Consider the following 27,281-nt stretch of genomic DNA (forward strand, 5'->3'; position numbering starts at 1 on the left):
CGCCTGAACAGTTATATATAATTCGGTGGTCCCGCCTTGGAAGATCAGCGGCGGTTGGTATCTTGGGGGTGTTGGAAGCAGCATCCTACCGGTATCTCCTGTCCATTGACTGAATCGACCGTCGTGTTATTTTCTCCTTGTCCGACAGACACCTGCTGTCTTTGAACATACTCTGCAATTCCACCCTGGGGTTGATCGGGGCTCGCTTCATGGACAATTGTGGGACGCCAAACGGTCTGCTCGCACGTTGAGAGACCGCTTTGCGTTCCATAGGGTTCCCCAGCCTGCCACCTGACGATCGTGAAGTTAGTGCACCTAGCGACTAAGCGACGACTCAGCAAGACTTCTCTTCTTCTGCCCCCGATGGGATACCTCCAGGGATGACTCTTGACAAACACTCTGAACATGCACCCTACTCTCCCGCTCGTTCCCAACCCGCACCTACCATAATGCCGACTGGTAAAACTTGGTGGTACTTCGACGAAGCCGCCTGTAACAGGTTCTTGAAAGACTACAAGACCCAGGTTGCTTCGGCCACTTCGACCGTCTGCGCGACGCTGGCTGTGGTAAGTGTTGAATGGTTGTCGCCGGGGAGAAGAACATGTCGCTGATCGCCGAACTTCTAGACTCCCTTGGAGAATGTTAAAACCCGCATGCAGACGTGAGTACGGAAGGATGATGAAGAAGAAAAACGGATTTTCTTCTTACTGCTGAGGACTACGGCTGACTCGGTTTAGTCACAACTTCCGCAATGCCCTCGTTTGCGCGCGCTACCTTTGGCGTACTGAAGGTCCCCGTGGTTATGTAGCTGGTAAGTGAATGACTGCCCGCTTCTCTGCCCACTCCCCCTTTCCAGCACTCGAAACTCAAAATGATTAACCAAAACCTTGCCGTGCAGGAGCTTTACCACCTCTCGCCAGTGTTACTGCGGTGCGTGTCTTGAACTTCTCGACCTACAATGCTGCCAAACACCGCATATCTAGATTTATTGAGCGCACCACTGGCCAGTCTCCTTTGGAGCAGTACAATCAGCCTGGCAGCTCTCCTACTTTGATGACCCTTGGTACCTTTTTCTCCGCCGGTCTGATTGCCGGTTTAATCACCGCACCCTTGGCCTGTAAGCTCAAGTCCGACCTGATTTTGCCTGTTCGTGACTACTGACTGCTTCAATGTAGGCCCGTTCGAATTGGCGAAGAACGTTGTCCAGACCTCGGTCTTGGTGTCCAACCGCGCGCAGGCCTCCCCCAATGCTGTGGGCGATCCTTCTTTGCGCAACAAGCCCCGTCTCGGCACCATCGAAGCGATCCGTCAGATCGTGCAGCGCTATGGATTCCGTGGGTTGTACACCGGCTTCAAACTCCACACTCTGCGCGATACTCTCGGATCCGGTCTGTACTTCAGCGTTTACGAGACCGTCAAGCAGCTTGCCGCCAAGGAGCTTGGCCCTGACAAGTCTCCATTCGGCGCTCCTATGATTGCCGGGGCGATCTGTAGCACCGTGCCGTGGTTCTGCGTAAGTCAACACCCGATTCGTGCGCGCTGGGATCTGACTAACGGGTGCAGACCTATCCGCTTGATACCAGAAAGACTCGTGCGCAGAGCGTGCTGTTGGGAAAAACCTCGGAGGTGGGTGAAGCGTCGGCCGCCGTGGCCAAATCCAGCATGTACAAAGGTCTTTCGATCATTCTGATCCGCACCGGTGTGAACAACATGATCCTGCTCAGCATTTTTGAGTACATCAAGATGAGAATCAACCAGCTTGACTGAGCGACGCGATTTGGGGGGACTCGCAATGTTACCAGTTTGGCGCTCCGGGTTGTGAGAGCAACTTGGTGGAACTGGTTGATTTTTGTCTGGGCTCATTTCTTTTAGTTCATTTCTTTCTCTTGAGTACATAGTTGCATGAGCTTGAGGCTCTCTAGCACGTACAGAATGACCATGCCCGGGGAAGGGTAGTAAACATTGCCCCGTAGGACTGTTCTACTCCGTAGTACTAGTCGAGAGCGACCGCTGCCTGAGGCACCCGTAACGTCATCCGTTGCCGCGGGGGTTTTTGGGTTTTCCCACGTCAACAAAAGTTGCCGCTCCCACTTCTCTCCGCTCTGCTGTCCCCGACAATGGCGTCGTACGTGCTTCTTGACAACTGCCTCTGCTGTGTGTGTGGCACCGAGAGACTGACTAATTCTCCTGGCTTAGCAATATTCTTCAGGTTCCGTTTCGACGTTCCCACTCCGTTTCCTTGTCGGATGCCATCACCCAATACATCTCGTCCAAATATGACCAGCGTCCGGATATGTTCGCAGATGATCTCCTGATCATCGATCGTCTGCGAAACGAGGCGATCAATGTTCAGGAGCCCCATGTGAGCGGGATTAGTCGGCTGGTCACCTATGCGGCGCAGCTCAAATGGCTGGGTGGGAAGTTTCCCGTGGACGTGAGTAGATGCCCCTCTCGTCCTCGGACCCTGTCATGGGATGAATTATGATGATTGATATGAGCTTGATGCATCTTAGGTCGGTGTCGAGTTTCCGTGGTACCCGGCTTTCGGGTTCAATACGTCGAGGCCTGGTATGTCGTGAGGGAGAAGATCGCCGGACATTGAAGATGAATGGCTACTAACCGGATGTCAAGTTTCGCAGAATAATATTCGATTCGAACTGGCCAATATCATTTTCAACCTCTCGGCATTATACTCGCAACTGGCAGTTTCGGTCAACCGGACAACGGCCGACGGGCTCAAGCAGGCCTGCAACTACTTCTGTCAGGCGGCCGGGGTCCTGGCACATCTGCGCACGGAGGTCCTTGCGGACCTTCGCACGACCCCTCCCGAAGACATGGATGAGATGACGCTTCTGAGCTTGGAGCAACTTCTTTTGGCGGAGGGGCAGGAGTGTTTCTGGCAGAAGGCCGTCAAGGACGGACTGAAGGATGCGTCGATCGCCCGGCTGGCGGCCAAGGTCTCTGATTTCTACGCGGATGCGGGCGACCATGCGGTCAAGTCGAACGCCATCAGTCCCGAGTGGATCCACCACATGACGGCCAAGCATCACCATTTCGCGGCCGCCGCGCAGTATCGACAGTCGCTGGATTGTCTGGAGAAGCGCAAGTACGGCGAGGAGGTGGCGCGCCTCAGGGATAGCGAGGCTTGTGTGAACGAGGCCCTGAAGGAATCGCGATGGATCAACCGTACCGTGCTGGGGGATCTCCAGGGTCTGAAGAACCGAGTGACGGAGGATCTGAAGCGCGCGGAAAAGGACAACGACGTGATTTATCTCAATCCAGTCCCACCGAAGTCGGAACTCAAGATTATTGACCGCGCCAGCATGGTGGCAGCCAAAGCCCCTTCTCAAGTGACGGACGCCATCTCCATGCTTGGAGACAACGGGCCCCTCGGCCAGCCACTGTTTTCGAAGCTGGTGCCTTATGCTGTCCACATCGCCGCCAGTATCTACTCGGACCGTCGTGACCGGCTGGTCAACGAGACTATCATTGGCGAGTTGGAGACTATGACGGACAAGCTGCGAGAGTAAGTTAGGATTCGTGGGATTCGGGGTTGAGTCATGAATGATACTGATTCGGGGTTTTCATAGCTTGCTGTCGTCTCTGAATCTCCCCGGCTCGCTACAAGCTCTCGAGAAGCCGCTTGGCCTACCGCCGACGCTAGTATCCCACGCCGAAGAGATGCGCCAACAGGATGGGCTGAATCGACTACGCCGGTCTCTCGAAGACACGTCCAAGGTGAAGGGAAATGACAAGGGAATCTACAATGAAGGGGTTGAGCTTCTGGCGGCGGAGAAGGCCGAGGACGATGCCTCGCGCCGAAGGTACGGGACGGATCGATGGACACGCGAGTCGTCGGAGGCGGCGGCAACGAAACTGTACACGACGTCGCGCGAGATCGATGGCTACTTTACGTCAGCGCAGAGCAGCGACAACCTCGTTGAACAGAAATTGCGGGACTCGGAGGCGGTGTTCCGCGTTCTGACCGGCACCAACCGAGACCTGGAGATGTACGTGCCGAGCAGCCGCCGCGCGGCCATCCCGGCCGAAGTCGAGCAGGAGGCCATTCGACTGCGAGGATGTTTGAGCGAGGTGAGCCGGCTGGAGCACCGGCGCAAACGGAGGGCGCAAACTCTGAAAGACAAGGCGCGCGCCGATGACATCAGTAAGTCAACACTATGGATTGGGGTGGAAAACAAAAGACAGGGCTAGAGACTGATCGGTTTTTTTACAGGCAAGGCTCTTCTCAAGGAGGCCGCTCGCTTGGAGCGAGAATTCCCGATGCAAGCGATTCAAGCAGGCCAGTTCGAGGATCTGTTCGAGGAGCAGTTGCATCTATACGATACCGACCTGGAGATGGTCACGCAGGAACAACACGACCAGGACCAGATCGGGGCCCTGGTGCGGGAAGCCAACCGCGCCTTCACGCGGGCGCACAAGGGCGATGCGTCGACCCGGGAACGCGAGAAGGCGCTGCAGGAACTGGAGAACGGGTACATGAAGTACAAGGAAATCATCTCGAACATGGAGGTGGGCCGGAAGTTCTACAATGATCTGGCCAAGATCGTCAGTCGATTCCGCGACGACTGCAAAGCGTTCGTGCACCAGAGGCGGATGGAAGCCAGTCAAATGGAGTCGTACGTTTCTCTCTCTCTCTTCCACTTTCACCCATTTCCGGACTGACACGGATCCACAGGGACATCACCAGCGCGGCCGCGATGGCCTCGCTCAACCTGACGCAACCACATCTGCGGCCATACCCGGCGTCGAGCGCCTCTCCGCCGCCGGCACCAGCAGCTCGATCCGAGCCGTTGACGGCGCCACAGCCGACGCGGGCCAACCCGATGGCGCCGGGGGTCTGGTCGCCTGAAATGGGCATTCGGTTTGGCGGACAGGGGACCTGGGATCCCAGCAAGGGAGTGAAGTTCTCCTAAGGAGTGCATTACGATTGTTGGCTAGTAGGGGGTTCGTTTCACACGTACATACATACATACCTAAACACACCTTCTGCAACCCTCGCACCAGCCAGAGGGCAAGTACTAGAGCTGATTGAGATGATTGAGATTGATACATTCACCTATCCATTGCTTATGATCTGGGTATACACAAAGAAAAGACGACAAGAAAAGAAACAAAACCCTTCAGACCACTCGCAACATCACGGCGGCCGCTTCCGCCGCCAACTCACGCGTCGACATGCGCAGATCTTCACGCAGACTCATGAACTGGAACCGATCGATCCACATGCGCCACCGCGGCTTCGAGATCTTCCCCGCGGGGATCTCGGGCACCGGCTCCAGCGAAAGGCCCACGGGCGATTCCACCGTCTGCCCCTGTCGCTCCCACAGCTCCTCGCCCATGATGACGGCCCAGAGCGCCGCCGCCGCCACGTACACATTCAACTTGACGGCCTCGGCGATCTGGCCCTTTTCCCTCTCCTTGGCCGCCGCCGCCGCCGCCGCTTCCTCCTCTTCCTTTTCCTTCTTCTTCCCCGTCACCATATCCTTGATCGTAGCCGCCACCCCATGATGCCGATGTTCAAGACTCCGACGACGACGAGCCTCCTCCCGCGAAGGAGAAGTTGGCAACGCCGCCGCAGGGAAATGTCTCACTTCCAACGCGCCCTTCAGCATCCTCACAGCCACGGCATCCAGACCGCCCTCGCCCTCGCCCTCCTTCTGCGTGCCGTCCTCGCGCGCCCGCTGCGCCGCGGCCTCCGGGTCCGGCACGATCTGGTCCCTTGCGCACAGCGCCAGAAACGCCACCAGGTCCTCCCAGGCCCAGGCCTCGAGCTCCGAGAACCCCGACGCGCGGCCCGGCTCGTCGTGCAGTGCGAGCTTGACGCCTTCCATGAACTGAGGCAGATCGGTCCAGGTGATTCGTTTAGAGGGTTGTTGTTGTTTCTGCTGCTGCTGGTGTCGGTGGGACTGAGTGGTCGAAGAAGAAGTAGGAGGGTCGACAAAGGGATCATCGGGGATGGGATTCTGGGTGTCGATCTGCGGCCGCGGGATGGGGTTGGGTTGTTGGCGCAGGGTCGAGAGAAGGGTCAGGAGGCGCGACTGCGACGGAGTGGGCAGGTCGGGAGGAGAGGTGGTCGGGCGAGGCAGCTTTTTGGAGGTGTGCAGGATGGTGAGCCAGAGGTCCAGGAGGTAGTCGTCTGGATTTGCGGGAGTTGGTTAGTATAGTTTATATGTAATGGAGGTACTAGCATGAGGTTGGATGAGATGGGATGGGATGCATGAACGCAGAAGTTGAACCTACCAACGTTGCCATTTCCATAGTAGATATTGTTGATCACGCCGGTGAGTTCGCGCACGGCATGCTCCAGCGCGAGTTGCTCGTGCATGTACAGGGTGACAATGGACGTGAAGGGTTTCTGGAGGGATCCTTGCGCCCATGATTTCTGGGTGGCCAGTGTGTCGATTCCTTCCATTTGGTTCCTGGTTTTCGCCTGGGAATTGATTTCTCGATGGGGTGGAGGGACAGTGGAGGATTGACCGTCGGGGAAGTAAGTTGGAGAGGAGGCTCATGATGTCATATGTCATGTCATGTGTCATGTGTCATGTGGTCCGTCATGTCATTTTATGTTGTGCTCATAAATGGAAATGTGTATAATACAGGGGTATCTTATCTGATCCGCTCCCATCCCAACCAGCTAAACCAGAAGTTTGCAAAATATTTAGAGAAAATGAAAAAAAAAAAAAAAAAGACCGCCGATGCTTCACTCCGCCTCGTTGCTCTCCCCATTCTCGAGACTTTCTCCCAGGAAAAAGTCTAGCTCGCTGGGCCCTCCGTGCGAGTGCTCGTTCTCCGCCAACTGCTCCAGGAGACTCAGGAACGGGTCCTTCTCCGAAGCCCCGTGCTCCGCCCCCGCCCCCGTCCCGGATCCGCCGCTGCTGCCCTGGGACTGGGCGCCCGGGGTCAGGGCCGTTCCGCCGACGGGCGCCTCGAAGGGGAATGTGGCGTACTGGGGCTGTGTGGCCGGCGGTGTCGGAGCGCTGCCGCCTGCTGTCGGCGCCGTTGCGGTGCTGGGTCCGGCTGGGGCGAAGGACTCGGCCAGGAACGCGGAGCTGCTGACGCCGGACGGAGAGAATCCCGCCAGGGCGGACCCGTCGGGCAGCCCGAGATCCGATCCCGGGGGCCACGAAGGAGACGGTTGAGAGGGGTGGAAGCTGAAGGAGTTGGATCGACCCGGTTGGGATGGGAGGGTCGGGGTGGCCGGCGGAATGCCGGAGTACGTGAGTCGGGGGTCGGAGAAGTCCGGTCGCTCGAAAGAGATGCTTTTCACGGTAAGTCAGCAAGGCACTCAAGGTCAGAGAAAAGAGAAAAAACAAAAACATACTTTTCTTCCCCATCGACCATTCGCACGTGGGCGCCGTCCACGGCCAGCCCCGGGTAGCGGTCGAAGAAGTCCTCCAGATGAAAGACCGGCGCAAAGCGGACGGGACGCGCCGCCAGCGTCTGCACCAGCTCGGCGTGGCCCGCCGAGATGGTCTGCAGCATCTCGCGCTGGTGCTGCACCCCCGCCCACGACTGCCGCAGCCAGGTGAGCTGGTGCATCTCGCGGGCGAGGAAGTCGGCGCTGGACGCAAACACCTCGCCCTCGCGGCCGTGGTAATGCACCCCGTGAACATGCACGGTGCCCGCCGTGCACACGCAGTAGGCCACCAGGTCGGGCCACTCGATGCGCGGGGCATGCCGCGCCAGCTCGACCAACTCGGCGATGGCGTTGGCGTGCGAGAAGCACAGCGTGGTGGCCTCGATCTGCCACGACTGGTGCTGCCCCGACCCGCGCAGCTCAACGAGGTCGATCGGCAAGAACGGCCGGTAGAGCAGGCAATGCACCAGGTGGTAGATGAGCTTGCTGAGCAGGAGCACGGTGCTCTCGGGGTGACCGAACAGCGCCTCGATCGATGCGAACAGGTCCTGGGTGCCGGCGGCCCAGATGTCGAGCTCCTGGCGGATCTTCGACAGGTTCGACAGCGCGTGCCAGGGGAAGTGCGAGTCTCCCTTGACGCCGCCCGCGGCGAGGTAGCGGTGCGTGACACCGAGGATGCGTGTGATGTCGACCAGGAGGGCGCGCGCGCCGGGGCCCTTTCGCCGCGACTCGGACGCGTACTGGATGTTAGGACCTACGGGGTTGAAGCATTCGCCGGTTTCGGTCCCCGTGGAGGGCAGTCGGAGCACGATCGAATGATCTGCGACGAGACAGGGACGTTTGGAACCGCAGGTGAGAAATCGATCCATGATGTAGACGGTCCAGAACAGACGCCGTCTCATCTCGCGTTCGGGAGCCGGCAGGGGTGCTGGCGACGGCATCTCGCGGTACAGATCAAGAGCCAGGACCATGGCCACGGCGTTCGCTATTGCGGCATGAGTCAGCCATACGACGTGGTGATCACGGAAAAGGAGACATACTTAGAGTCATGTAAGCCTTCTTGCCACAGCCATGGGCGAAGAACGTCTGGGAAAGTAGCAGGAGGGTCTGTAGCCCCTCGATGGACGGATTGTCGATGTCGACCAACGGTCGGGCCTGTCGCGCGTACTCCAGACTCTGTGGCGGACCGCTCGGGGATGTATACCTGGACAGCAGTCAGAACGCCCGTCGTCTCACTCTGATACCAGACGGGCATTTTTTTCCCTACCGAAGCGTGACGGCGTAGATGGCCATGGACAGGGCGGGCGACAGTTGACGGCACTGATGCCGCTGACGAGTGGAGGGCTCGTCCAGGATGAAATAGGGTTTGCCATGGAGACGGGCAAAGTAGGCATCGAGCATGGCGTCCGGCAAGCGATTGGGACTGGGGGTCGACAGCGTGGGGGGAGCCGGAGCGGGCTGCAGGGACACCGGGGCCACGGGCAGCTGAGACTCGAGCGACTTGATGGGCGACGTGGACGAGGCGGGCGACAGCGGATGGTTTTCATCCTGCAGGCGTTTCTCGAGGCCGTCGACGCGTTTCAGCAGGGCCTCGAGCACGTCGGTCTTCGGGCCTCGCTTCTTCGGCACGGCATCTGGAGCGGACACGGGGGTTAGCTGCTGCGGCGTCTCGAATTTAGCCGAGCGAGGGCCGACGGACCATAGATACAGGGGCACTGGAAGACCTTGCAGGCCTCGCAGCTGGGACGCAGACGATTGCATTTGATCTTCCTCTTGCGACAGGACTTGCAGTTCATGGACTCGCGCGGCTCGGCGGTGACTCGGCGCGGCGTGAGTCGGTCGATGCTGACCTGGGGACGGGACATGGTCACATTGGACATGTGGGAGGACAGGGGTGAGGATTTACATGGGAGGGAGGGGAAGGAAGGAAGAAGAGAGAAGAGAAGATGGAAGAATGGAGGGAAGGGGATGGAAGATATACGGAGATTGGGGGAGAGAGAGAGGGAGGGAGGGAGAAAGAAGAAAGAGAGAGAGAGAGAGAGAGAGAGAGAAAAGGAAAAGAGGGGAAAACGGCACCCCGGATTTAAAGTGGAAACGTGGAGGGCGCTAAAGCAGCAAACGGACAAGCGTCACGGAGTTCCAGCCGATGCGGGGACGAAAGCCGTGAAGATTAATTAATTCGGTTAATTGCGTCGCCCGGGATTTTCCCCTGTCCATCACGGACGCCTGCCCGTGGATGGTCAGGATGCGTTCATTTCTGAAGAATCGTCACATACAGCGCAAGGAATTCTATATCAAGACACACGCACTGACGCTGCCACCTCTGGCTCCCTCCAATCCAATGAATGCAGTCCCAAATCAAAACACTCGCCCCGACGCCATCCGCACGAAATCAAACGGTACATTCTGCCCGACCAACAGGCGCAGCGTCTCCACGGTGGTCCAGGCATTGACGTCTTCGATGCCATAGGCTGTCCAGCCGGCCCGTTCCGCCACACCCACCGGATCTCCCGTGCGCTCGCCGCGGGTGAGATCCAGATACACTTTGCCGCGAGTCGACGGCGGCGAGGCGCGTCCGCTGGTGCGGTAGTGTCGCAGCAGCGGTTGCACCAGCAGCGACTTCTCCGGAGGCAGCGCGGACACGATCACAAACGGCTGCTCCACCAGCTTGACCGATTGGATCGACGTGAAGGGCTCCAGTCCGTCCGCCAGCGGCCCGTTCGCCCGAAACCCGACCGTGTAGATCGCACCCACTCCGAGACTGCGCAGCGCAAACACCGCCGCCGACGCCTCGCTCTCGCTGCTCGCCAAGATGATCGCCGCGCGCCCGCGGTACGCCGACGGCACGTAGTCTCGCGTCAGCGTCGCCCGGATCCCCTTCCACGTTGCGTTCTCCCCCACCAGCGCACCGCGCGCCGCCACGATCGTGTCCACCATCCCGATGGCCCGCGCCGCCTCGCTGACCGCGGGCACGCTGGCGCTGGCTCCGCCGGCCACGGAGATCGGCGGATGCACCGACGCGCCGCCGAACGACGGCTGCGTGATCACCCGCTCCACCGAGCCGCTGGGGCCGCGGTCGATCGAGGTCAGCGTGTGCGGCAGGCTGAGCTCGTTGAAGCACTTCTCCATGAACATCGACTGCGGCGTGGACCGGAAGGACCCCACGGCGTACAGGTCCTTCTTGGGCAGCGACCCCATGATGTGCAGCGCCTCGTTGATCTCCGCCGCCGTCAGCTGGCCCGGCGCCGCGATCATGGGCAGCAGCGGATGCGTGATGGGCGAGAACACCGTGTTCAGCGCCCGCGAGAGCTGGCCCATCTGGCCCATGTTGACGGCCGACAGCAGCGGGTAGGCCCCGTGCGTCTTCCGGATCGTCGACCGGAAGTACTCGAGCTCGTAGTTGGCCTCGATCGTGTTCACCATGGCGATCATCTTCACGATGTCCGCATACTGCGCGCTCTCCGCATAGATCCGCGGCGCCTCCGGCGACGTCCATCGCCACGTGCCCGAGAAGTCGTGGAAGGCCGACATGATGATACTGTTGCCCTTGTCGGCGGCCAGGCGGCGCCGGATGTCCTCCGGCAGCCACAGCTCCACGTCGATGTACTCCACCCCCCACTGGATGGCGCGCCGCAGATACCGGTAGAAGAGCTGCGGGTCGTCCATGGGGAACTTGCCGTTCTCCTTGGTGCAGCGCGTCGTGAAGATGATCGGCAGCTCGGTATGCTGCCGCAGGAGCATCAGCTGCCGCCCTACGTACCGCAGGCTCGGCACGGGGCTCGAGGCCTCCTGCGGGGAGGGGTCCTTCAGCAGATCTACACGGATCTCAACGGCATCGGACCCTACGGACAGAATATCGAGGTTGGGCAACGCCGCGTGGACGTCCGGGAACGTGGTGGAGATGAAATTGGTGCGATTCTTGGTCTTCAGGTCCTCGTGCGGCCTCGCCTGCCCCAGAATCAAGGAGAGAAAGCGGGTCAGATCGCGGCGGAAGAACGGGCTGCGGAGCGAGTACAGGAACTCGTAGTGGCAGCAGTCGGTCAGCGCCTCCTCCGGGAACGAGCCGTCGTCGACGCAATGGCTGTTGATGAGAATCCAGTCGGACTTGTCGCACCCTTCTAAGCTCCGAGCTAGGTCGTCGGCCAAAATCCCGGTGACGACCGCATTCCCGCAGCGGCCCGCCACGGCCGACAACGAGGATTCCGTCGTCCATGGTTTCCCCAGCACCTCCGCGACCACCTGCACGATCGTCTCCTGGCCGGCCCCGTACACAATCACCGCCGCTCGCGAAGGCTCCGGGGGAACATTCTGCACCAACGAAGAGGACAAGGCGAAGGAGGCGGTGGTTTCTTTTACCGAAGCAATAGGAGAAGAGGTCTCCGGAACAACTGTCATAGCCACGGGCTGATGAAGGGCTGTCTGCATCATCTCATTGCACAGGCAGGATACTGCGTTATCATACTTGAATGTCGACGGATCCACAAAGCAACACCAGATGGAAACGGGCCCCTCTTCTTCTAGGAATGATACTGAGCGCGGATGAAGGGGTTAAAAAAAAGAGAAAAAAAGAATTTCAATAAAAAAAAAAAGGGGCGTGAAGGGGAAAAAGCCACGTTAGGGACGATATGCCTGAAGTCGCATCAAAGATCGCGATCGGAGGTCGCAACGGAGTTTATGGAATTCTCCCCAGATTACCAAGACAGACGAGGTGGAGGTGGGACGGAATGAGGAGGGGAGGAAGAGGAGCGGAGTTATATCCAGCGGACAAAGGATCAACAACGGGGGGTAACGGTGTAATACCCGGAACGCCCGAAAGCGAGAGAAAGGAGAAGTACCCAGGTCAGTGAGGGCCAGGCGGACCCTATCGCAGCCGGCCCAATAAGTAGGAAGCGCAGGCGGCGAGAAGGCGAGTGGACGATAACCGGGGGCTGGAGAGAAGTCCAGGCAACAGCGACGACATTAGCCAGGGAGAGGGAGAGAGAGAGAAAGAGAAAGAGAAAGAGACAGGGTCTGACTATCTGCGACAGACTCCCAGACGCATGAAGCGATGGAGGTGAAGGCAGAGAGGAAAGCCAGTGAAGTCGACTTCCGACGGCTAAATTTCCCCGGGATTCCTGCTCCGCATCCCGGGGGCGGTCCCTATTTCTCCGCCAATCACCGCCCGCCACTAACGTATGTCTCTATGCCTGCAGGTGGTAGGTACTCCCTCCATACTACTACACTCTCCTACGACCTATCCCCCTGAACTCCAACTCAAGGTCCGTCGACCAGCTGAGACCCCCAGAGCCTCGACGGGGTCTTCCATCGCCATCCAGATCCGCTCGTCTTCGGGTCCAATCCGTCTGCCCTGCGTCGCCGCTGATTGGGCCTGCGCTGGGGGTCAGACTTCGCCTTCTGATCCACCGTCCACGGCCGTCGATGATACGAGGAAAATGCCTCCCACAGCGCGGTCTGCGGCGTTTCCCGTTGGTTCATGCCATATCCACCCGGCCTAGGTCCCTGCCCTACGTCCAATCCTGAGCGGGACTCCGGGGGACCAAGCTAGGTCCCTAATTGTCCGTCGCCCTGCATTCATCCGGTGAATAATCCATGCAGATCAAATGGCGGATCTGAACCGGACTGGAGTGAACTAGCGGACACCAGTCCTGTCCGCCTCGAGATTCATTGAAACGTTGCAAGGCCCGGTGATGCCGGATGGTCAGCCCTGCGGCCGTACAGACAGTCAGTCTACCCATCACTCCGTCCGAGAGCCGGACACCGACCCTAGATACTCCCTAGGCACGATTGAGAGGTGTGAGAGACACTACCGAGACTCCGAGCACCCGTACATGGCTCATTTATTTCCAACGGTGAATTCTATCTACCTATGCCTTCGTCAAGTTTAGAGCACGGCCGCAACCCGGGGACGTGGTTGATCGCAACGAAAATGTATTTGAAAAATGACAGAGACCACCAATATTTAGAGAGAAAGGTACATGTCACGACGAGACCCAGAGCGACGAGAGACAAGAGGTATTACAAGAATGAGAGATGCGAAAAAGAGACAGGTAGAAGAAAAGAAATGTCAACCAATCACAAGGGGTATTGGGAACGAACAACGAAAAACCAAAATAACAAGCAGAAGGGCCAAAGATGACAGCATGCCGGTATTAAGGCAATATTATTCGAACATCACGAATATTCAGTAAGCTTTGGGTCCAGCACGGTGTATGTATGGGTGTAGATGGGTGTGTACATGAATGCATGTGTGGTGTATGCGGGTGCTTCGCGGGATTTCTGGTGTCGCCAGGATTCGGTTCGGTGCTATGCCTTGATCTGGCCGGTAAAGCAAGTCAACAAAAACGGTAGTCTCAAGGGCCACGGTCCCTCAAGACCGTTCCCCACGTCAGACAGCCATAGGGCGTGAGTGTTGTATCTCGTCACTCGGCCGATCCACAGGTGCGCAAGTGCTTCCCTGGGAGATGCGTTCCTCGCTCCACCCGTGCAAAACAAGACAATTGGAAGGAGCTCTCGGGCCGTAGGAGGGGGTTGAAGATGGAAGACTAGCGGTCGCAGATACTGCACGCTAGAGCAGGAAATGTTGCCGGTGTGGAGGGACAGAATCGACGAGCGTTTCGAATGTCCCAGAGCAGCCACTCGCAAGGGTCAATCGTGCCATCGATTCCTGCAAGCGTACATCCCACATGATGTCGCCCAGATACTATTGGCCATGGTCGCTCGAGATATGACGGGAAAATACGTGGCAGGCTCATGACACATAGCGTCGTGCCATATCCCATGATAGTCGCTCGGAAAGTGCACTCCACCAATGTTCACGCGCCGTGGACTTATGGCGGCGAAATCGCCAGTCCGTTCATCAGCTTGGGAAGAGGCTTTCTCCGCGCATTGTTTGCCGTCTTCGACACCCGAGGGGCGCCATGGATCATGCGGGGCTCCTTCATCAGACTGGTATCGAGTTTGGCCGGTGCTAGAAAGTATCTCGTTAGTGTCGAGGGCTAACTAGTCTCGAGAACGCCGGAGAAACAAACCTCGGGTGACGACGCGGGTGTAATCTCCAGAGAGATTCTGCTGGCCCCTGCTTCCTGGCCCGAACGAGGTGGCACTGGCGGTTCTCCATAGATGATTCGACGTGTCAGACAGGAAATCCGTCATGCTCCGGCTCGAGAAGATCGACGACCGCCCGCGGTTGCGTTTAGACAAAACGATCTCATCAAAGAGCGCCATTCTTGGATCTCTGGATTTGGGATTGACGTGTTCCCTCTCGCTAATAAATTCGTTGAATCCTAAATCATACGGTTAAACCCAAGACCGAACTCGAAAGGTGAAATGGAATGCAAGGGGAAAGATACCTTGTGTTTGCTGCAGAATGGAAATGTACTCCGCATGCTCGCCTGGCAAACTCTTCATGAAGGCATCCATGTTAAAGCTGTAGGTCAGGCCTGCCTTTTTCTTGTCACCCGAGGCGGGTTGGAGATACTTTTTGTAAGTATAGAATAAGCTGGCAAACAGTCTTACAAAGGCCGCTCGAACTTGTTCCGGATGGAAAGCAGCGGGACAAACCAGGCAGATCTGCAGAGCACAGCGATTGTGCACCAGAGTCTTACAGGCAGTGCATCGGTACATGCCTTCCTCGGCCCGCTCGTCACATATAGCACAAACCGCTTTCTCGTCACACGGCTGCAGACGGAGGCAGTGACCCTCGACCCAGCACGTGCCTTCCGAGTTGTGAATGGGCTGGTTAGACGCCTGAGGAACGATCGTTGACGCGGCCACTGTGGATTGCGCGTAGACAGACGGTGCATATGTGGACCCGGAGTTGTAATCGGTGTTCAGGGTGGTTACAGAGAGGTTGGGGGCATGGCCGAGGAACGGAGCGCTCGGCCGCCTTGGGACGCCCTGGCGCATTTCCATTCCGAAGGACGAGCTTCGTCGAGATGCTGCATCGAAGTGGCCCGAGCGCTTTTCACGCAATGAGGCCTGCAGAGCCAGGCCGGAATCATTTCGAGAGTTCGGCGTCGGCGGCGGTGGCGGGAAATGACCAGATGTAGGGGATATGTCGCGCGGCGACGGCGGCGAACCGGTCTTGGAGGTTGAGCCGGTTCCCGGACGGTCGGATCCCTTGGAGGAGTACCCTCTGGACGGAACCTGCTCGTATCGAGCGTGCAAATAGGCGTTGAAGACCAGCGGCTGATACGAGCTTGGGGGCACGGAGCTCTGGCCGAACGCACTGGAATTGAGGCTGACGTATTTGGCTAGTTGCGTCGACTGTGCCCGGGAATTGAAGATCGACGAGTTTTCCGACGAGAAGGCGTCGAATGGGAACGTCTCGATCGCGTACGCAGGCGGTCCCGTGGGGACTCCGAATCGACCGTGATGCGGAGCCGCGAGTTGGAGGAGCGATAGAAGCTTCCTGCGCTGATGGCGGGGGAGGGGCGTTGGCTGAATGGTGCTTTCAATCAGATCGGCATCCAGATCCACCAGGACGAAGTCGTCGGACGGAAGCTCGACCTTCTCGTACCGGCGCTCGATGCCGACGATATAGGGGCAAGGGGCTTCGATGGCCTGGACCAAGCGCGCAGGAAGGACCGGAATCAGCACCCCCGACCAGGGAATGGGGAACAGCAAGTCAACCAGGGCCTTGGTGGCCAGATAGAGCATCGAGGTATGCGATGACAGAAAGATGATCCGCGACTCGGTGAGAGCGTACTCCAGAAGGATGACAATATTCGACAGCGAAAGCGTGCGGAACAGAGCATAGATGTCGGTGTTGCGGGCGCCTGGGAGCTCGTTGGACGCCTCCTTTCGGGCAAAGAGACGCAGCTCACGAACGGCCAGCTCCACCTGGGTTTTGGAGGTATTGGGGCTGAACGCCTCCGTGCAAAGATTCATCACATATCGCTCCAGGGGCTGCCAAATGCCCATGCGCGGCGAGCTTGGGGGAACCCGCTGAATGCTTCCATCGGTCATCGGTACAATGACGGCCTTCAGCCACTCCTTCCAGAAGCTCGTCATGTTCTCTTCCCGGCCAAGAATGCCGTAGGCGCGGGGTATCCAAAATCCCGTGTCACCATCCGTGAGGCCTTCGATCTTCGATGCCGCCCCGTGACGCACCGGGCGTAGAAGATCGGTCATCAAGCCGATTTTCTCTTCCACTGCGCTGATCTCGTCTTCCAACTGCTCTCTGGATTCCGAGCCCGAAGGGACCGTCGGAAGTTGAGCCAGGAGCCTCGATAGCTTGGCCCTTTCAGACGCCAATCTTTCGCCGAGACTTGCCGCCAGCTCGCGCTCCTCATCCGTCATGTTATCTTTGCGCCATTCCTCACAGCGCTTCTCCAGCTCCTCGGCGGCGCGCTGGTTCAGCGGAATCCAAATTATCACGCAAATGGCGTGTAGACGCGAGCCATTATCCGTAGTCATGGCGAACCCGTGCCACGTCGACCGGGGTCTTTGGTCCGAGGAAACGATATTGATGTCGTTGGGGAACGCGAACATGGGCACGTAGTCGGGAAAATTGCCGCGCTGCTTCAGCTCGTCGGACATGTTCCTGGTGGGGTATCGATCGAGGAGGACGGGTTCAAATCTCCGTTTCAGAGGGTGCATGCTAGGCGATATCTCCAGCGGTTGCGGGACCGGAATCACCGAGTTGTAGTTGCTCAGACGTCGTGAGGTACGAATGGACGCTACAGGGAGAAGCGACGTTAGTTCATATCCGGAAGAGGGCCTAGGAACCCTTGCCGACCCGAGCCATCTTCAGGATCCGAAGTTCTCTCACCTTGACGAGCAACCGAGGGTTGTCTTTTCATGCTGTTCATATCCCTGAACGCCATGTGACGTCGCACGCTTCCGATGCCGGATCGAAGCAAGCTGGAGGGCTGCGAGGGGGATTCCTCGGAAATGATCTTCTGGGTCCGTAGTCGAGATCGGGGACGGGCCTGCGACTGGGGGGTGATTGCGCCCGCGGTGTGACTCAAATCCGACAAGAAGGAATCTCGTTCCGAGGCGAATTTCAACAATGCCTTATCGAAGTCGAAGTCCTCCAGAAAGGACGAGCCCCGCGGGGACTGCGCGCCCTTGATGGTCATGCTGCTCCGATTGCTGCTCGAGCCATTCTCGTTGGCGTCGGGGTCTCCCGAGCGCATGGAGAAGCGCTGGAAGGAATTGCGCCCGCCGGCCATGGAGTTGGGTCGGGAGAGTCCATCTAGGCGGGGGTCGTGGGCCTCCTCTGCGTCGGCATCTTCTTCAATGGTGTCGGTGACGGCGGGGCCGGGCGAGGTAGCATTGTTGGCTCGGTACTCGTCCCCTAGCCTTTGGAAAGTGTCCAATATCTCGGTCCCGTCGACACCGGCGATCCAGAAATAATCGGCGAGCGGGGTGGTGGACACCTCGGGGGTTGAGGAGGAAGAGGAGGAGGAGAAGGGCATCTCGTCAAGTCGTCGCTGGCCGGGCGCGCGGGGTTATGATCATCAAATCGTCACAGAATCGTGGACGTCGTCACAACATGGAGCGAATCCAACCACTGGATACTAGTAACCCTTCACCGGCATCAATTGGAGGAAGGCAAGAGGTTCGCGGGCGAGACTCAGCGATCAGGGGATTCGGCGTAGACAGGCAAACGGTTGCAGTAGTAACGAGAACACATAAGTCTGGGGATCGCGACGGCGTCGCAGGACCGGGGAGGGGGGAGGATCAGAGGAAAATCCTCAACGGGACGAGATGGAGGCGAAAGGGAGACAAAAGGACGAGGTGCAGCGTAGAAAAACCAGGCTGGGGGGGTGGAGGAGGGAGGTTGTGCAGCTGCAGCATTCACCAGAGCGAGGGGGAAGCGTTCCGAGGAAGGAAAAAAAAGGAGTTGGTTGAAGAGCGGATGAGGGGGTCGGAGTTCAAGAAAAAGGAGGAAGGGTTGACACCTGTCTCTTTGTGTAGAGCCCGACGCGGCGGTCGAATTGGTAGTGGCTTTAATTTTATGTTTGTATTTTTCTGCTGGGGTGTCTTTATTTTATTTTTATTTTTAATTGTTTTTTCCAGAGGGAGACAGGGCAGGGGAAAAAAGAAAAGGGAAAAAACGACGATTACTAGGATGGATTCTGCCAGTCCCCCTGCCATCCCGCACGACACCAAAGACGGATGGATGCGTTCTCTACTGTCCATGGATTCTTACTGGCGAAGGATGGAGTATTTCCCCCTCCTCTCGGTGCACGCACATTGCCTTTTCTGTTTTTGTCTGTGTTTTTATTTTTATTTTTATCTTTTAGGTGTTTCCTAAAAAAGGTCGAGATCGTTGCGACTGTCAGTGCACCTTTCCAGGACTACGGAATATACGCCGTAACTATAGGTCGCCTTACCCACTACTTCTCTTCTCCTGCTCTCCCCCCCAAAGGCCTGGGCTGGGATGCAGCCATGGATTGAACACTCCGGATGAAATCCAAACAAACCGAGGATCCTAGAAAGGGACCCAAACCCAAACCACCGACGGGAGAATAAACGTGCAGGTTGCTCTGGTCTGCTTTTTTAGCCACTCAAGAAGAAGGATTTCTGACACCGACGCAGGAGCAGCCCAAGTAAACGAACTACTGCGCGTCTACGGAGCCCCGTTGCGGCCGCTGGGGATTTTTTTTTTTTTTTTTTTTTTTCATTTTCATTTATTTGTTTATTTCATTTCTTTTCTTTTCCCTTTCCCGTCGTTTCTCCTATTTTACTCAAGTAAATTGATTTATTTATTCCCCCCGTTTCAATGGTGGTTTCCCACCGGCCCTGCATCCAAACCAACCACCGCCAACGAACCCGGTACCTTACTGACTGAGCGACCGAGCTGAGGTGCGGATACAGCCGGCATCAAGTTGTGCGACCTTGGCCCTCCATCCATGTTAGGGACCAGGGGGGGCCGGGAGAATATCAATCGTCGGGGCTTCGGGTGGATCCAGTCGTGCACAATTGCTTGGCTGCCTTTTTAGTGTTCCTCTGGCCTGGGGGTGAAACTCTGGGACTGGGAGAGAACCATCGTTCATGAGAACCATGGGAATTGGAAACCCTGCCACTTTGCGTTCTCCAGTTTGGACTTTCCAGGTGGTTTGCCGGGGTGGATCCGAATTCCAGAGTGGGACTTGGAGCGGCGAGAACAAAGGCAGGACGAAGGAGATAGGAAGAACACCGCGGAGACGGAGAGCGAGTGCGGCAAAAAGCAGAAGGAAGAAAAAAAAAAAAAAAAGGTGCTGAGTGCTGACCCTTGCTTCTGGCCTCCAAGACGCTTTGTTTCAAAGGCCCCGTCAATCCTTTCCCCCATTAGGGAGTTCCACAATGTCAATTCAACTGATATGACACCAATCCCGCCGTAAAGACCAACGAGAATGCTATTCCCTACGGAGCGGATGCTCCGTGCTCGCTCAATGGTGCAGAGAGTAGTATTTCCACAGCCAACGCCCTCATTTGGCCCATCTTGGGGGCCGTTTCCATGTAGTCTATCATGACGACGACAGCGGCGTACCGAGACCGGGATGATGGACCAGACGGACCCTCATGAAGTCTGGAGATTGTCGGTGGGCGTGGGATGATTGGACGAAGGGCACTTTGGCAGAGTCATCGATGGAGCCGAATGGCAAAAGGCACGACTGGGGGACTTGCAGGGCCACCGTAACCGAAAGGGGCAAGGCAACGCCGTCTAGCGCCGGTCCTGGCATTATTATTCATCATGGGATGGGCACAAGCATCCCAAGGAATGGGAAAACAAAGAAACCCAGAGCATGAAGGGAAGAGTAGATACGGGTTTGCGGCGCGGAAGATCATCGGCAGCCATCCTGCTATTATTAGATCGGGGGAGACCCCAAGGCGCCCTCACAAAGCCTATCGACGTCGCTTGTACTCCGTAGGGGGAAAAGGAGGCGGTCGTCGGGATTGGAAACTCTTCACCTCCGTCTGGTGCATAAAAATGTTCCTGAACCGAACATGAAGTGGATCCAAGACACACGACATGAGTCTTCCATCATTGACAGGTCCGCTTCTTCTCAATTTTGAGCATCTCAGGTGTAATTGCGATGAACATGTTCGACCATGAAAATGCCCTGGGCCCGCCGTTCCAAGGGGGAGGCCCGATCAAACGGGATCATACTCCGCTCCGTAGTACTAGGCAATTAGATACTACGTATGTACCAAGTGAAGTCTCCCCGACCCGAGGCAACGAAGTAGATCTCATCTGCCGACCAGACGATCAAGGCGTTGCATCTCGTCTCGGATCTCCCCTCCGATCCTATCTTTTCCGGTCGACGCGAATGGGAGAATCAATCCCCTGCATTGAACCACCTGTGACCATTGGGCCTCAATGACTTCACCGTGCACGGGAAATGGCAGGACCTCAATGGCGATACTTAATCTATGGTGCATGAGCAACGATGCAGGACACTGGGGACCAGGTTCCTTACTCCGGAGTGCATGCACCATGCATCGTATTCGTAGGGTCTGCGGAGACCACTTGCCGGCATTGACTCTGGCGTAGAACTATTGACCAGCCATCCCCGGGCCAACAATGCTAGTCAGTAGGTGGGAGGTATGGTTCAAACGGAGGACCCGTAGATCGACCGGGGGTGACATGAAGAACTGGAAACGTGCGACCGTTGGAAAAGGGGGTGGGTGCCTGAGGCGCCAGTGCGGCGAGAGACTTCCAAATGCGGGTTCCTCCTGGCGAGGATGGAGATCGTCCAGCAATACCCGTATGGGAGCTGGGGATGGAATCCTAGGCTGACGGGGTCTACGGCGTACGGCGTACGGCATTCCCATGTCGGGGACTATGGCGCAGAGCCTATTTCTCGACCGACCCCTGGAGGCGATAAGGCCATTGTGTGCATGCAACAAGGCAGGAGGCAGTCTAGACTCTGCCGTCATGCGAATGGCGGTCAAAATAGGGCCAATGAGCATGCGGACCCCGACACTGGGGGCTAGTGTGGAAGGATTTCTGACGATTGTCACCATCGCGGCCTCGTCTGCAGATGGACATGGGGCAGAGAATCGGATTCTACGACGGTCTCGCTGGGCTTGACGGATCCGGAAGCTTGTAGATTTAGCCCGTACTTTTGGCTGTCTGATTGCTACATGAACAACCCCCGGGAGTGCGTGTAACAGCACCGGAGGGGGATCCGACGTGGCTGCTGCTGCATCGGTTGCATCCGTGATACTGGTGAAACATCGAGAGCTTGGCTGCGTCGTGGGCAACGACAGAGCTTCCGCCCGCTGGCATCCTTCGGTGCATCCACCTGACACAGGGAACTGCGCGAACTGCGTTCACTCCATAGCCACAACTGTTTCACCTTGGTGAGCCAGGTGTCCACACGAATGATGATATCATGCAAGAACGGGCAGTCTCATGTTCGTCGTCGCGTGAGTAGATTGCCGGTGGTCAAGAATCCTTTGTCCCCCATCGCCCCCCTCCACTCTATGGATAGTTGTCCAAGGACGGCTCGCCCGTCCCGTTTCAAATCTTTCTGCAGAGACTCCAACCCTTCCTGTTGTCCTTCCTCCTGCTCAACAAGGAATGCAACCTGCAGGACATCGCGTGGATTCAAGGAAGGTGGCTGCGAATCGGACTGATCGGGTCGCTCCAGGTCCCAGTTCAAGGAAACCGCCCTGAATGGGGGTTTCGGATTGAGTTTTGTTTGCTGAACCAAGTATTAGAAAATTCATCGGCAGGCTGGACGGAAGACACTCGCCCATCCTCATCATCATACCTTGACTACCACGGCACCATCGCCCACGTTCTCCAATTGTGCCTCGAGAGCAAATCGGAGCAATCGAGTTTTCCCGTAGGGTCCCAAAGTTTTGTTGTCAACCTCCAACGGCGGCAGTTCGGACGACTTCGTCCGGACACTCAGGCAGGGTTGTGCAACGAACTGGTATAGTTTGCGGAATGTCCTTACTCGCCCGCTGGCCGCCTGCGAGTCGGAGCCGATTAGGGTTTCCGTGTAACTGACGCTGACCGCTAAAATGTGATTCCCCTCCTCTTTGAGATCAAAGCGAACGATCTTTTGTAGGGACTGTCCTTTCCGTAGCCCGTCCTGCGCAGACGAATCATCCGCGGGTTCTAGGTCCAGCGATGCGACTTGTGAAGGAGTCTGCATTTCTGCGACGATGCGGACCGACGTGAGGACGCGCGAGGGGTCATCCTCCGAGAGCTCATTGTTCGCGCTGAGGGTACACGCGAATGTTTCTCCGACATAGGCGGATCCAAAGGCAGGAGGGAGTGTCAACTTCCGACCCGTATTAGCAGCAGAATACCGGAAAGACCAGGCATGATAACCGTACGTTAGGAGTAAGAATAAAGCGATCATCGGTGTTGTCAGAAGGATAACTCAACGACGCCTTACCAGAGATATTTGCATTCGATGCTGGGAGAGGGTACTGATAGGACAAGGAAGGCCGCGATAGCCTTACAGAATCCGGGACGTCATTAACAACGGACCAGTTTACACCTAGAGACGCCGCTTACCGGAGCACTGGACCTTGATCAGCCACGCCACTACTCGCAGGGGAATTTCTGCTTGTTCGTACCTTTCAACGAAACCGCGTGTGGCTCTTTGGGGCCATCGGCCCCCGAATGTGCCCGAGGACGTGCCATTTGAAGCTGAAATACGTCTCTGGGCTCACTGCATGGAGCTCACACGTCGCGCAGTCTGTGGATATTATCGTTATCGGGCCCGGGCGCTAGTGGGAATGCAAACTGGGCAAACAAGGCAAACCTACCAAACCTCCGCATGACTCGTGAGCCAGAGCTCCACAGAGTAAATCAGTACTCCGGAGCATCACCAACGAACTTCCATAGCTGCACCTTCTTTCGATTCTCCAAGATAGCTATTGCGGACCGAACATATCCATGCGGCGCAATTGAAGGATTATGTCAGCATTTTTATCGGAAGATCTCAAGCCAAGCGGATCGTCGTGAACAGCCGCCACTTGATAGATACTACCATTAGTAGTAACTTCAATCCATCAATATTGCCTTCTCACCATTGGCCTACGCCTCAAAAACAGGTATATCATGGATACTACTCCAAAAATAACCCCGGCTTCCCGCAGAAATGTCGTCAAGTCATCGCCGGCGGAAAATTCTCTAGCTTCACAATCTCGAACGGCGAACAGTGCGTCCACAACAGCAAAGAGAAAACGAAATGCCGAAATGGAATCTAATTTGCCAACAACGCCTGCGCCTGCCAAGAAGACAAGCGGCAAGAAGAGCACACCCAGCCCAGAGGAAGTGATCGACTTGACAGGGAGCTCTCCCACTTCCAGTCCGGCCAAGAAAAGGAGAAGCCCCAAAAAGAACGCGTCGCCATCTGAACCTGCAGCTGAACGCAGGGCCAGGATCTTTCGCAAGCATCCACCCAGATCATTTTTGGAAAGGCACTTACGGGCCACGAGTCAGAGGTATGGCTGCCATAATGATTCCATACCCCCGCAAACGGTCTAACCATGTACGCTTGGCTCTTAGGATGTTTGTTGTCGGGCAATCGGTCACTGAAATTGATGAAGCTCCTGAGATGACATTTGATATTGTTGGGACGACAGGCAATATTTACAAGACGACTATCGGCAAGGTGCCCATGTGCGATTGTCCAGATTCCCAGAAGGGAAATCAGTGCAAGCATATCTGTTACGGTAAGTACGGGTTTCAGCTTACTGGGATGTACGTATAAGCTAACTGTCTTGACCAATAAGTTCTAGCCATTGTGCTCAAGGCCCCTCCGCATCTCCAGTACCAGTTAGCGTTTTTGTCATCGGTGAGTAGCCCATAGATACGGCAGGTTGCCGCGACTTTTCCAAGCTGATAACGGTGCTCTAGGAACTCCGCCAGATTTACCAGCAGTCGTCCTTAAGGGTCACAGAGACGACACCCGAGAACAAGGATGGTAACCGAAAAGCCGTCGATGGGGACTGCCCCATTTGCTTCATGGAATTCGAACCGGACAAGGAGGAAATTGTCTGGTGCCGAGCAGCATGTGGAAACAACATCCACAAGACATGTTTCCAGAAATGGGCGGCTACCCAGCGAGCCCAGGGCGTGACTTGCGTATACTGGTAGGTGTCCTTGGCGGCCAATTGTTTTCTCGTCCCACCAAGTAACTTTTGTCTCTAGCCGTTCTCCCTGGCAGTCAGACACCAGTGATTTGAACCTCGAAAATCTTATGAAAGAAGGCACGGTGAGCCAAGAAGGTTACATCAACGTGGCTAGTCAGATGGGTCTCTCAGGTGAACGCGGTACGGAACCACGCCTGTTGCGGTTTTCATCTAACTTGTTCAATACATAAATGCTGATCCTACATCCAGATCATTCGACCTATCACCAGCCCTGGGTTATCCGACAGTCATATTCGTACAGTCGGCGTGGCCGTGGACGACAGTCGTATCAGGACTATTATTAAGGTTCTGGGGCAAATGGGCTACAAAAGTCAAGAACGCTTGCAGTAATTAGGGCGTGGGATCACTTTGTGGGTGGCAGCCGGGAGTTGTTGAAGTGTTTATTGCTAAATTGGTAAAGCGTTAGATACCCATTGCTTGACTCAGCCAAATTATTTTTACTCTTATATTATATACAAAGACTTCTGAGTATTCAAATAGTGGAGGTACTGTGAATCCATCATCAAAGGAATTGATGCATGAAGCATTGCCATGGCATGCTAAGGATGTCTGTTCGGGGCGCGCTCTTCCTGACAAGAAGAAACTAGGCACTTTCAGAGTATGGCCTCATCAAGTAAGGTATCGAAGTGTGTTTTAACCCCGAGCGTCCATATGAGGCCTCAGTGAATGGAGACCAGAGTGGGGAACCCAGACGGCGAGTGGGCTATTAACAACCCGGTCTCTGAAAGACTGGCGTTGTTTACTCGGCTATATGGCCAACTGATCACCCTATTAAAGGAGCATAGAAGAATAACAGTGTTCAACACGGTCAGCTCATCCACCGTCTTGAACAACGCGGCCACCTCGATGCACGACGGCAACACTGACGGCTTCTTCGCCGGTCATCCATGAGGGCATGCGCTCTGAATCGACGATACCCAATTCAGCAAGCTTGCGGATACCGCTGATAACGTCTGAACCGGCAAAGGTGAGAGAAACGGCGGGCTCTCTTTGCTCGGCGGGATTGTCGTCCGTTTCGGCAGCCTCATCGGCGCGAGGAGAGTCAAGCAAGCGGACATCGAAGCGGTCCAGAGGGGCAGAAGACAGCGACCCGGAGGTACCGAATCGAGAATCAACAGCAAGCTTCCGTTTCTTGGGAATTTGGGGGTCGGAATTCAACTCTCTTGCTCTTTTTGATGACTGAGGTCCGGTGGGTTCTTCGTCGAGATCCCGACCGTTCTGATCTCGGTTCTCTTTATCCCTATCGGCTCCATGGTTCATGTATTCTTCTGGGGATACGGTGCTAGATGGTCGTGGGTCCAGGGGACTACCTTCGACCACGGCGTCCGCGAAAATGCTAAACGCCCCAGCAGCTCGGTTCGACCGGCCCGGACCTCGCAGAGCAAGAAGAGCCTGAAGGCTCTTGGCTGTCAGGGCCGTCGCTTTTAGAGAGTATCTCTTTTGCGGCGCGGACAGTGCCACGGGAACGGCATCACGCACAATGCGTTGCAAAGTCCGAGGGTCCGTTGCGATTGCCTGGGTCGAGGATGCGCTCGCCTTAGAGCCGGTAGACGATGCGATCGAAGTGTATATGAACGGACAGCTGTCGGGGAAAGCAACATATATCACTCTCGAGGAGTCTGTTAGCATTTCTGGTGCTTGTCGGGGGTGCTTGTACGGTGAATTGGTGACAAAGATGCGAAGGAATGTGATCGGCAATACGTTTGAGCGTGCGAGGTGGTAATGTGCCTTAACCAGCGGGGAGATCTGCTGCTGGAGGCTACTCAGGAAAGTCATGGTGTGAACGCGGGGTATACAGGCGGTCATCTCAGCGGATGCATCTGACGAGGGACTGCCATCCGCGCCGATGCGATAGAGCTCCAATGCCGACCATCGCAGACTGGACGGATGATCATCCATATACCGTAGGTCGACCATTGCAAGCTGGCGCAGACTGATACCCTGGCGCCAATCGCCCTCAAAAATCCGATCAATGACTTCGCGCTTTCCACCCCTCCTGACCTGCAGGTCCTGGTATGCATTCCGGACATCGTCGATGGTTCGCTCGGCCGGGTACGGACTAAGCTCGTCTTCTTCCCCCTTATCAACGTCATCCTTCTCTAGAAACGGCGGGAATGACTGCACATTGCGGTCATCCAGCCAGTAAAACACGAGGTCCAACAACGCCTGACGCGTGAGTTTTCCAAAGGACTTGACGAGCGACGAAGTTGCGGAAGGGATGCGAAGGTCGCTGGGAAGACTGGCAGTTGTAGGTGCGCGGATGGACTTTGAACGCGCCATTGCTTCCTCGGAGGCGAGAAACGAGACAATCAAACGCGATAAACTGAATGCGATACCCCTCAATCCGAGAGTTGCACCGTTGACAGCTGCGGCGGGATGGAGGCGATGCGACGCACTGGCACGGTCCATCACGAAATCACCTGACAAGAGGGTATCACGTGGTGATAACCAGCCAGATTAGCGCCTCAGGCATGCAACCGACTGACTAATCACGCTACTCCGTGGTTGGCTGTACTCCGCTAGAGGCGAATTAATTTAATTTACTGATGTTTGCTAAGATCCTCGAGAGGTTGGGAGAGACTAAATTGCGGCATATGGCGACTGCATATAGTAAATAGATCCATCGCTGGGCCGGAGGCAGCACTAGGAGTCTAGGAGACTGTCGTAGAGCTTAGCGGCACTATTCCAGGACCATGTGTAATTCCCAAGTGTACAAGAATGCAACGGTCGGGGACTGATTGGCTGCTTCTTATCGTGAGCATTATTAATGTGCTTGATGGAGAAAGTC

At 56.5% G+C, this 27,281-nt stretch overlaps 10 protein-coding genes across 10 annotated transcripts; 3 read left to right on the forward strand and 7 right to left on the reverse strand.

The window, feature by feature from the left end:
* Positions 1 to 380: 380 nt before the first annotated feature.
* On the forward strand, positions 381 to 1,767 carry P170DRAFT_343872 (putative mitochondrial carrier protein; the record flags this gene model as incomplete). The annotated part of the gene is made up of 6 exons (XM_024843429.1): positions 381 to 566; positions 627 to 661; positions 738 to 811; positions 899 to 1,117; positions 1,176 to 1,513; positions 1,564 to 1,767. 6 exons carry the CDS (start codon positions 381 to 383, stop codon positions 1,765 to 1,767), a joined length of 1,056 nt encoding a protein of 351 aa, XP_024709661.1.
* Positions 1,768 to 2,105: 338 nt separating this feature from the next.
* On the forward strand, positions 2,106 to 5,063 carry P170DRAFT_431988 (putative pH signal transduction protein PalA). The gene is made up of 7 exons (XM_024848164.1): positions 2,106 to 2,125; positions 2,197 to 2,434; positions 2,514 to 2,568; positions 2,632 to 3,526; positions 3,591 to 4,165; positions 4,235 to 4,637; positions 4,697 to 5,063. Exons 1-7 carry the CDS (start codon positions 2,118 to 2,120, stop codon positions 4,932 to 4,934), a joined length of 2,412 nt encoding a protein of 803 aa, XP_024709662.1. The 5' UTR covers positions 2,106 to 2,117; the 3' UTR covers positions 4,935 to 5,063.
* On the reverse strand, positions 5,061 to 6,433 carry P170DRAFT_373340 (uncharacterized protein; the record flags this gene model as incomplete). Its single annotated transcript, XM_024845238.1, has 5 exons — positions 5,061 to 5,468; positions 5,613 to 5,660; positions 5,730 to 5,903; positions 5,961 to 6,157; positions 6,262 to 6,433. The coding sequence occupies 5 exons, from the start codon at positions 6,431 to 6,433 to the stop codon at positions 5,142 to 5,144; spliced, it is 918 nt and encodes a 305-aa protein (XP_024709663.1). The 3' UTR covers positions 5,061 to 5,141.
* A 267-nt stretch (positions 6,434 to 6,700) lies between these two features.
* P170DRAFT_505132 (transcription factor domain-containing protein) lies at positions 6,701 to 9,377 on the reverse strand. Its single transcript, XM_024854261.1, has 5 exons — positions 9,078 to 9,377; positions 8,646 to 9,012; positions 8,419 to 8,582; positions 7,343 to 8,363; positions 6,701 to 7,280 (listed from the first exon to the last, which is right to left on the reverse strand). Exons 1-5 carry the CDS (start codon positions 9,256 to 9,258, stop codon positions 6,722 to 6,724), a joined length of 2,292 nt encoding a protein of 763 aa, XP_024709664.1. The 5' UTR covers positions 9,259 to 9,377; the 3' UTR covers positions 6,701 to 6,721.
* A 359-nt stretch (positions 9,378 to 9,736) lies between these two features.
* Positions 9,737 to 11,773, reverse strand: P170DRAFT_345564 (type I 3-dehydroquinate dehydratase; the record flags this gene model as incomplete). The annotated part of the gene is made up of 1 exon (XM_024843521.1): positions 9,737 to 11,773. One exon carries the CDS (start codon positions 11,771 to 11,773, stop codon positions 9,737 to 9,739), a length of 2,037 nt encoding a protein of 678 aa, XP_024709665.1.
* Positions 11,774 to 14,205: 2,432 nt separating this feature from the next.
* Positions 14,206 to 17,799, reverse strand: P170DRAFT_442472 (dDENN domain protein; the record flags this gene model as incomplete). The annotated part of the gene is made up of 4 exons (XM_024850465.1): positions 14,206 to 14,345; positions 14,407 to 14,661; positions 14,728 to 17,058; positions 17,151 to 17,799. 4 exons carry the CDS (start codon positions 17,797 to 17,799, stop codon positions 14,206 to 14,208), a joined length of 3,375 nt encoding a protein of 1,124 aa, XP_024709666.1.
* Positions 17,800 to 20,790: 2,991 nt separating this feature from the next.
* Positions 20,791 to 21,517, reverse strand: P170DRAFT_15345 (uncharacterized protein). The gene has a single exon (XM_024842533.1). The coding sequence runs from the start codon at positions 21,335 to 21,337 to the stop codon at positions 20,867 to 20,869; it is 471 nt and encodes a 156-aa protein (XP_024709667.1). The 5' UTR covers positions 21,338 to 21,517; the 3' UTR covers positions 20,791 to 20,866.
* Positions 21,405 to 22,976, reverse strand: P170DRAFT_505135 (trafficking protein particle complex subunit 13; the record flags this gene model as incomplete). Its single annotated transcript, XM_024854262.1, has 5 exons — positions 21,405 to 22,020; positions 22,090 to 22,608; positions 22,664 to 22,787; positions 22,848 to 22,854; positions 22,910 to 22,976. 5 exons carry the CDS (start codon positions 22,974 to 22,976, stop codon positions 21,727 to 21,729), a joined length of 1,011 nt encoding a protein of 336 aa, XP_024709668.1. The 3' UTR covers positions 21,405 to 21,726.
* A 203-nt stretch (positions 22,977 to 23,179) lies between these two features.
* P170DRAFT_373353 (RING finger domain protein) lies at positions 23,180 to 24,859 on the forward strand. The gene is made up of 6 exons (XM_024845239.1): positions 23,180 to 23,782; positions 23,847 to 24,013; positions 24,074 to 24,135; positions 24,198 to 24,433; positions 24,492 to 24,613; positions 24,683 to 24,859. Exons 1-6 carry the CDS (start codon positions 23,397 to 23,399, stop codon positions 24,775 to 24,777), a joined length of 1,068 nt encoding a protein of 355 aa, XP_024709669.1. The 5' UTR covers positions 23,180 to 23,396; the 3' UTR covers positions 24,778 to 24,859.
* A 67-nt stretch (positions 24,860 to 24,926) lies between these two features.
* P170DRAFT_431996 (CENP-N/CHL4 family protein) lies at positions 24,927 to 26,855 on the reverse strand. Its single transcript, XM_024848165.1, has one exon. The coding sequence runs from the start codon at positions 26,771 to 26,773 to the stop codon at positions 25,307 to 25,309; it is 1,467 nt and encodes a 488-aa protein (XP_024709670.1). The 5' UTR covers positions 26,774 to 26,855; the 3' UTR covers positions 24,927 to 25,306.
* Between the last annotated feature and the right edge of the window lie 426 nt (positions 26,856 to 27,281).

The sequence above is a fragment of the Aspergillus steynii genome, assembly GCF_002849105.1.
Source record: "Aspergillus steynii IBT 23096 chromosome Unknown P170scaffold_1, whole genome shotgun sequence".
NCBI classification, from domain to species: Eukaryota; Fungi; Ascomycota; class Eurotiomycetes; order Eurotiales; family Aspergillaceae; genus Aspergillus; species Aspergillus steynii.

Excerpts from the sequence above, each read along its gene's own strand:
- P170DRAFT_505132 (XM_024854261.1), bottom strand. The coding sequence starts at position 9,258 with ATGTCCAATGTGACCATGTCCCGTCCCCAGGTCAGCATCGACCGACTC. Across the intron at positions 9,013-9,077 it reads CCAGTGCCCCTGTATCTATG|ATGCCGTGCCGAAGAAGCGA; the intron begins GTCCGTCGGCCC and ends TGTCCGCTCCAG. Across the intron at positions 8,583-8,645 it reads ATCTACGCCGTCACGCTTCG|GTATACATCCCCGAGCGGTC; the intron begins GTAGGGAAAAAA and ends ACTGCTGTCCAG.
- P170DRAFT_431996 (XM_024848165.1), bottom strand. The coding sequence starts at position 26,773 with ATGGCGCGTTCAAAGTCCATCCGCGCACCTACAACTGCCAGTCTTCCC.
- P170DRAFT_431988 (XM_024848164.1), top strand. Across the intron at positions 2,435-2,513 it reads GTGGGAAGTTTCCCGTGGAC|GTCGGTGTCGAGTTTCCGTG; the intron begins GTGAGTAGATGC and ends GATGCATCTTAG. Across the intron at positions 4,638-4,696 it reads GAAGCCAGTCAAATGGAGTC|GGACATCACCAGCGCGGCCG; the intron begins GTACGTTTCTCT and ends ACGGATCCACAG.
- P170DRAFT_373353 (XM_024845239.1), top strand. The coding sequence starts at position 23,397 with ATGGATACTACTCCAAAAATAACCCCGGCTTCCCGCAGAAATGTCGTC. Across the intron at positions 23,783-23,846 it reads TTACGGGCCACGAGTCAGAG|GATGTTTGTTGTCGGGCAAT; the intron begins GTATGGCTGCCA and ends CTTGGCTCTTAG. Across the intron at positions 24,614-24,682 it reads GGGTCTCTCAGGTGAACGCG|ATCATTCGACCTATCACCAG; the intron begins GTACGGAACCAC and ends TCCTACATCCAG.
- P170DRAFT_15345 (XM_024842533.1), bottom strand. The coding sequence starts at position 21,337 with ATGGTGACAATCGTCAGAAATCCTTCCACACTAGCCCCCAGTGTCGGG.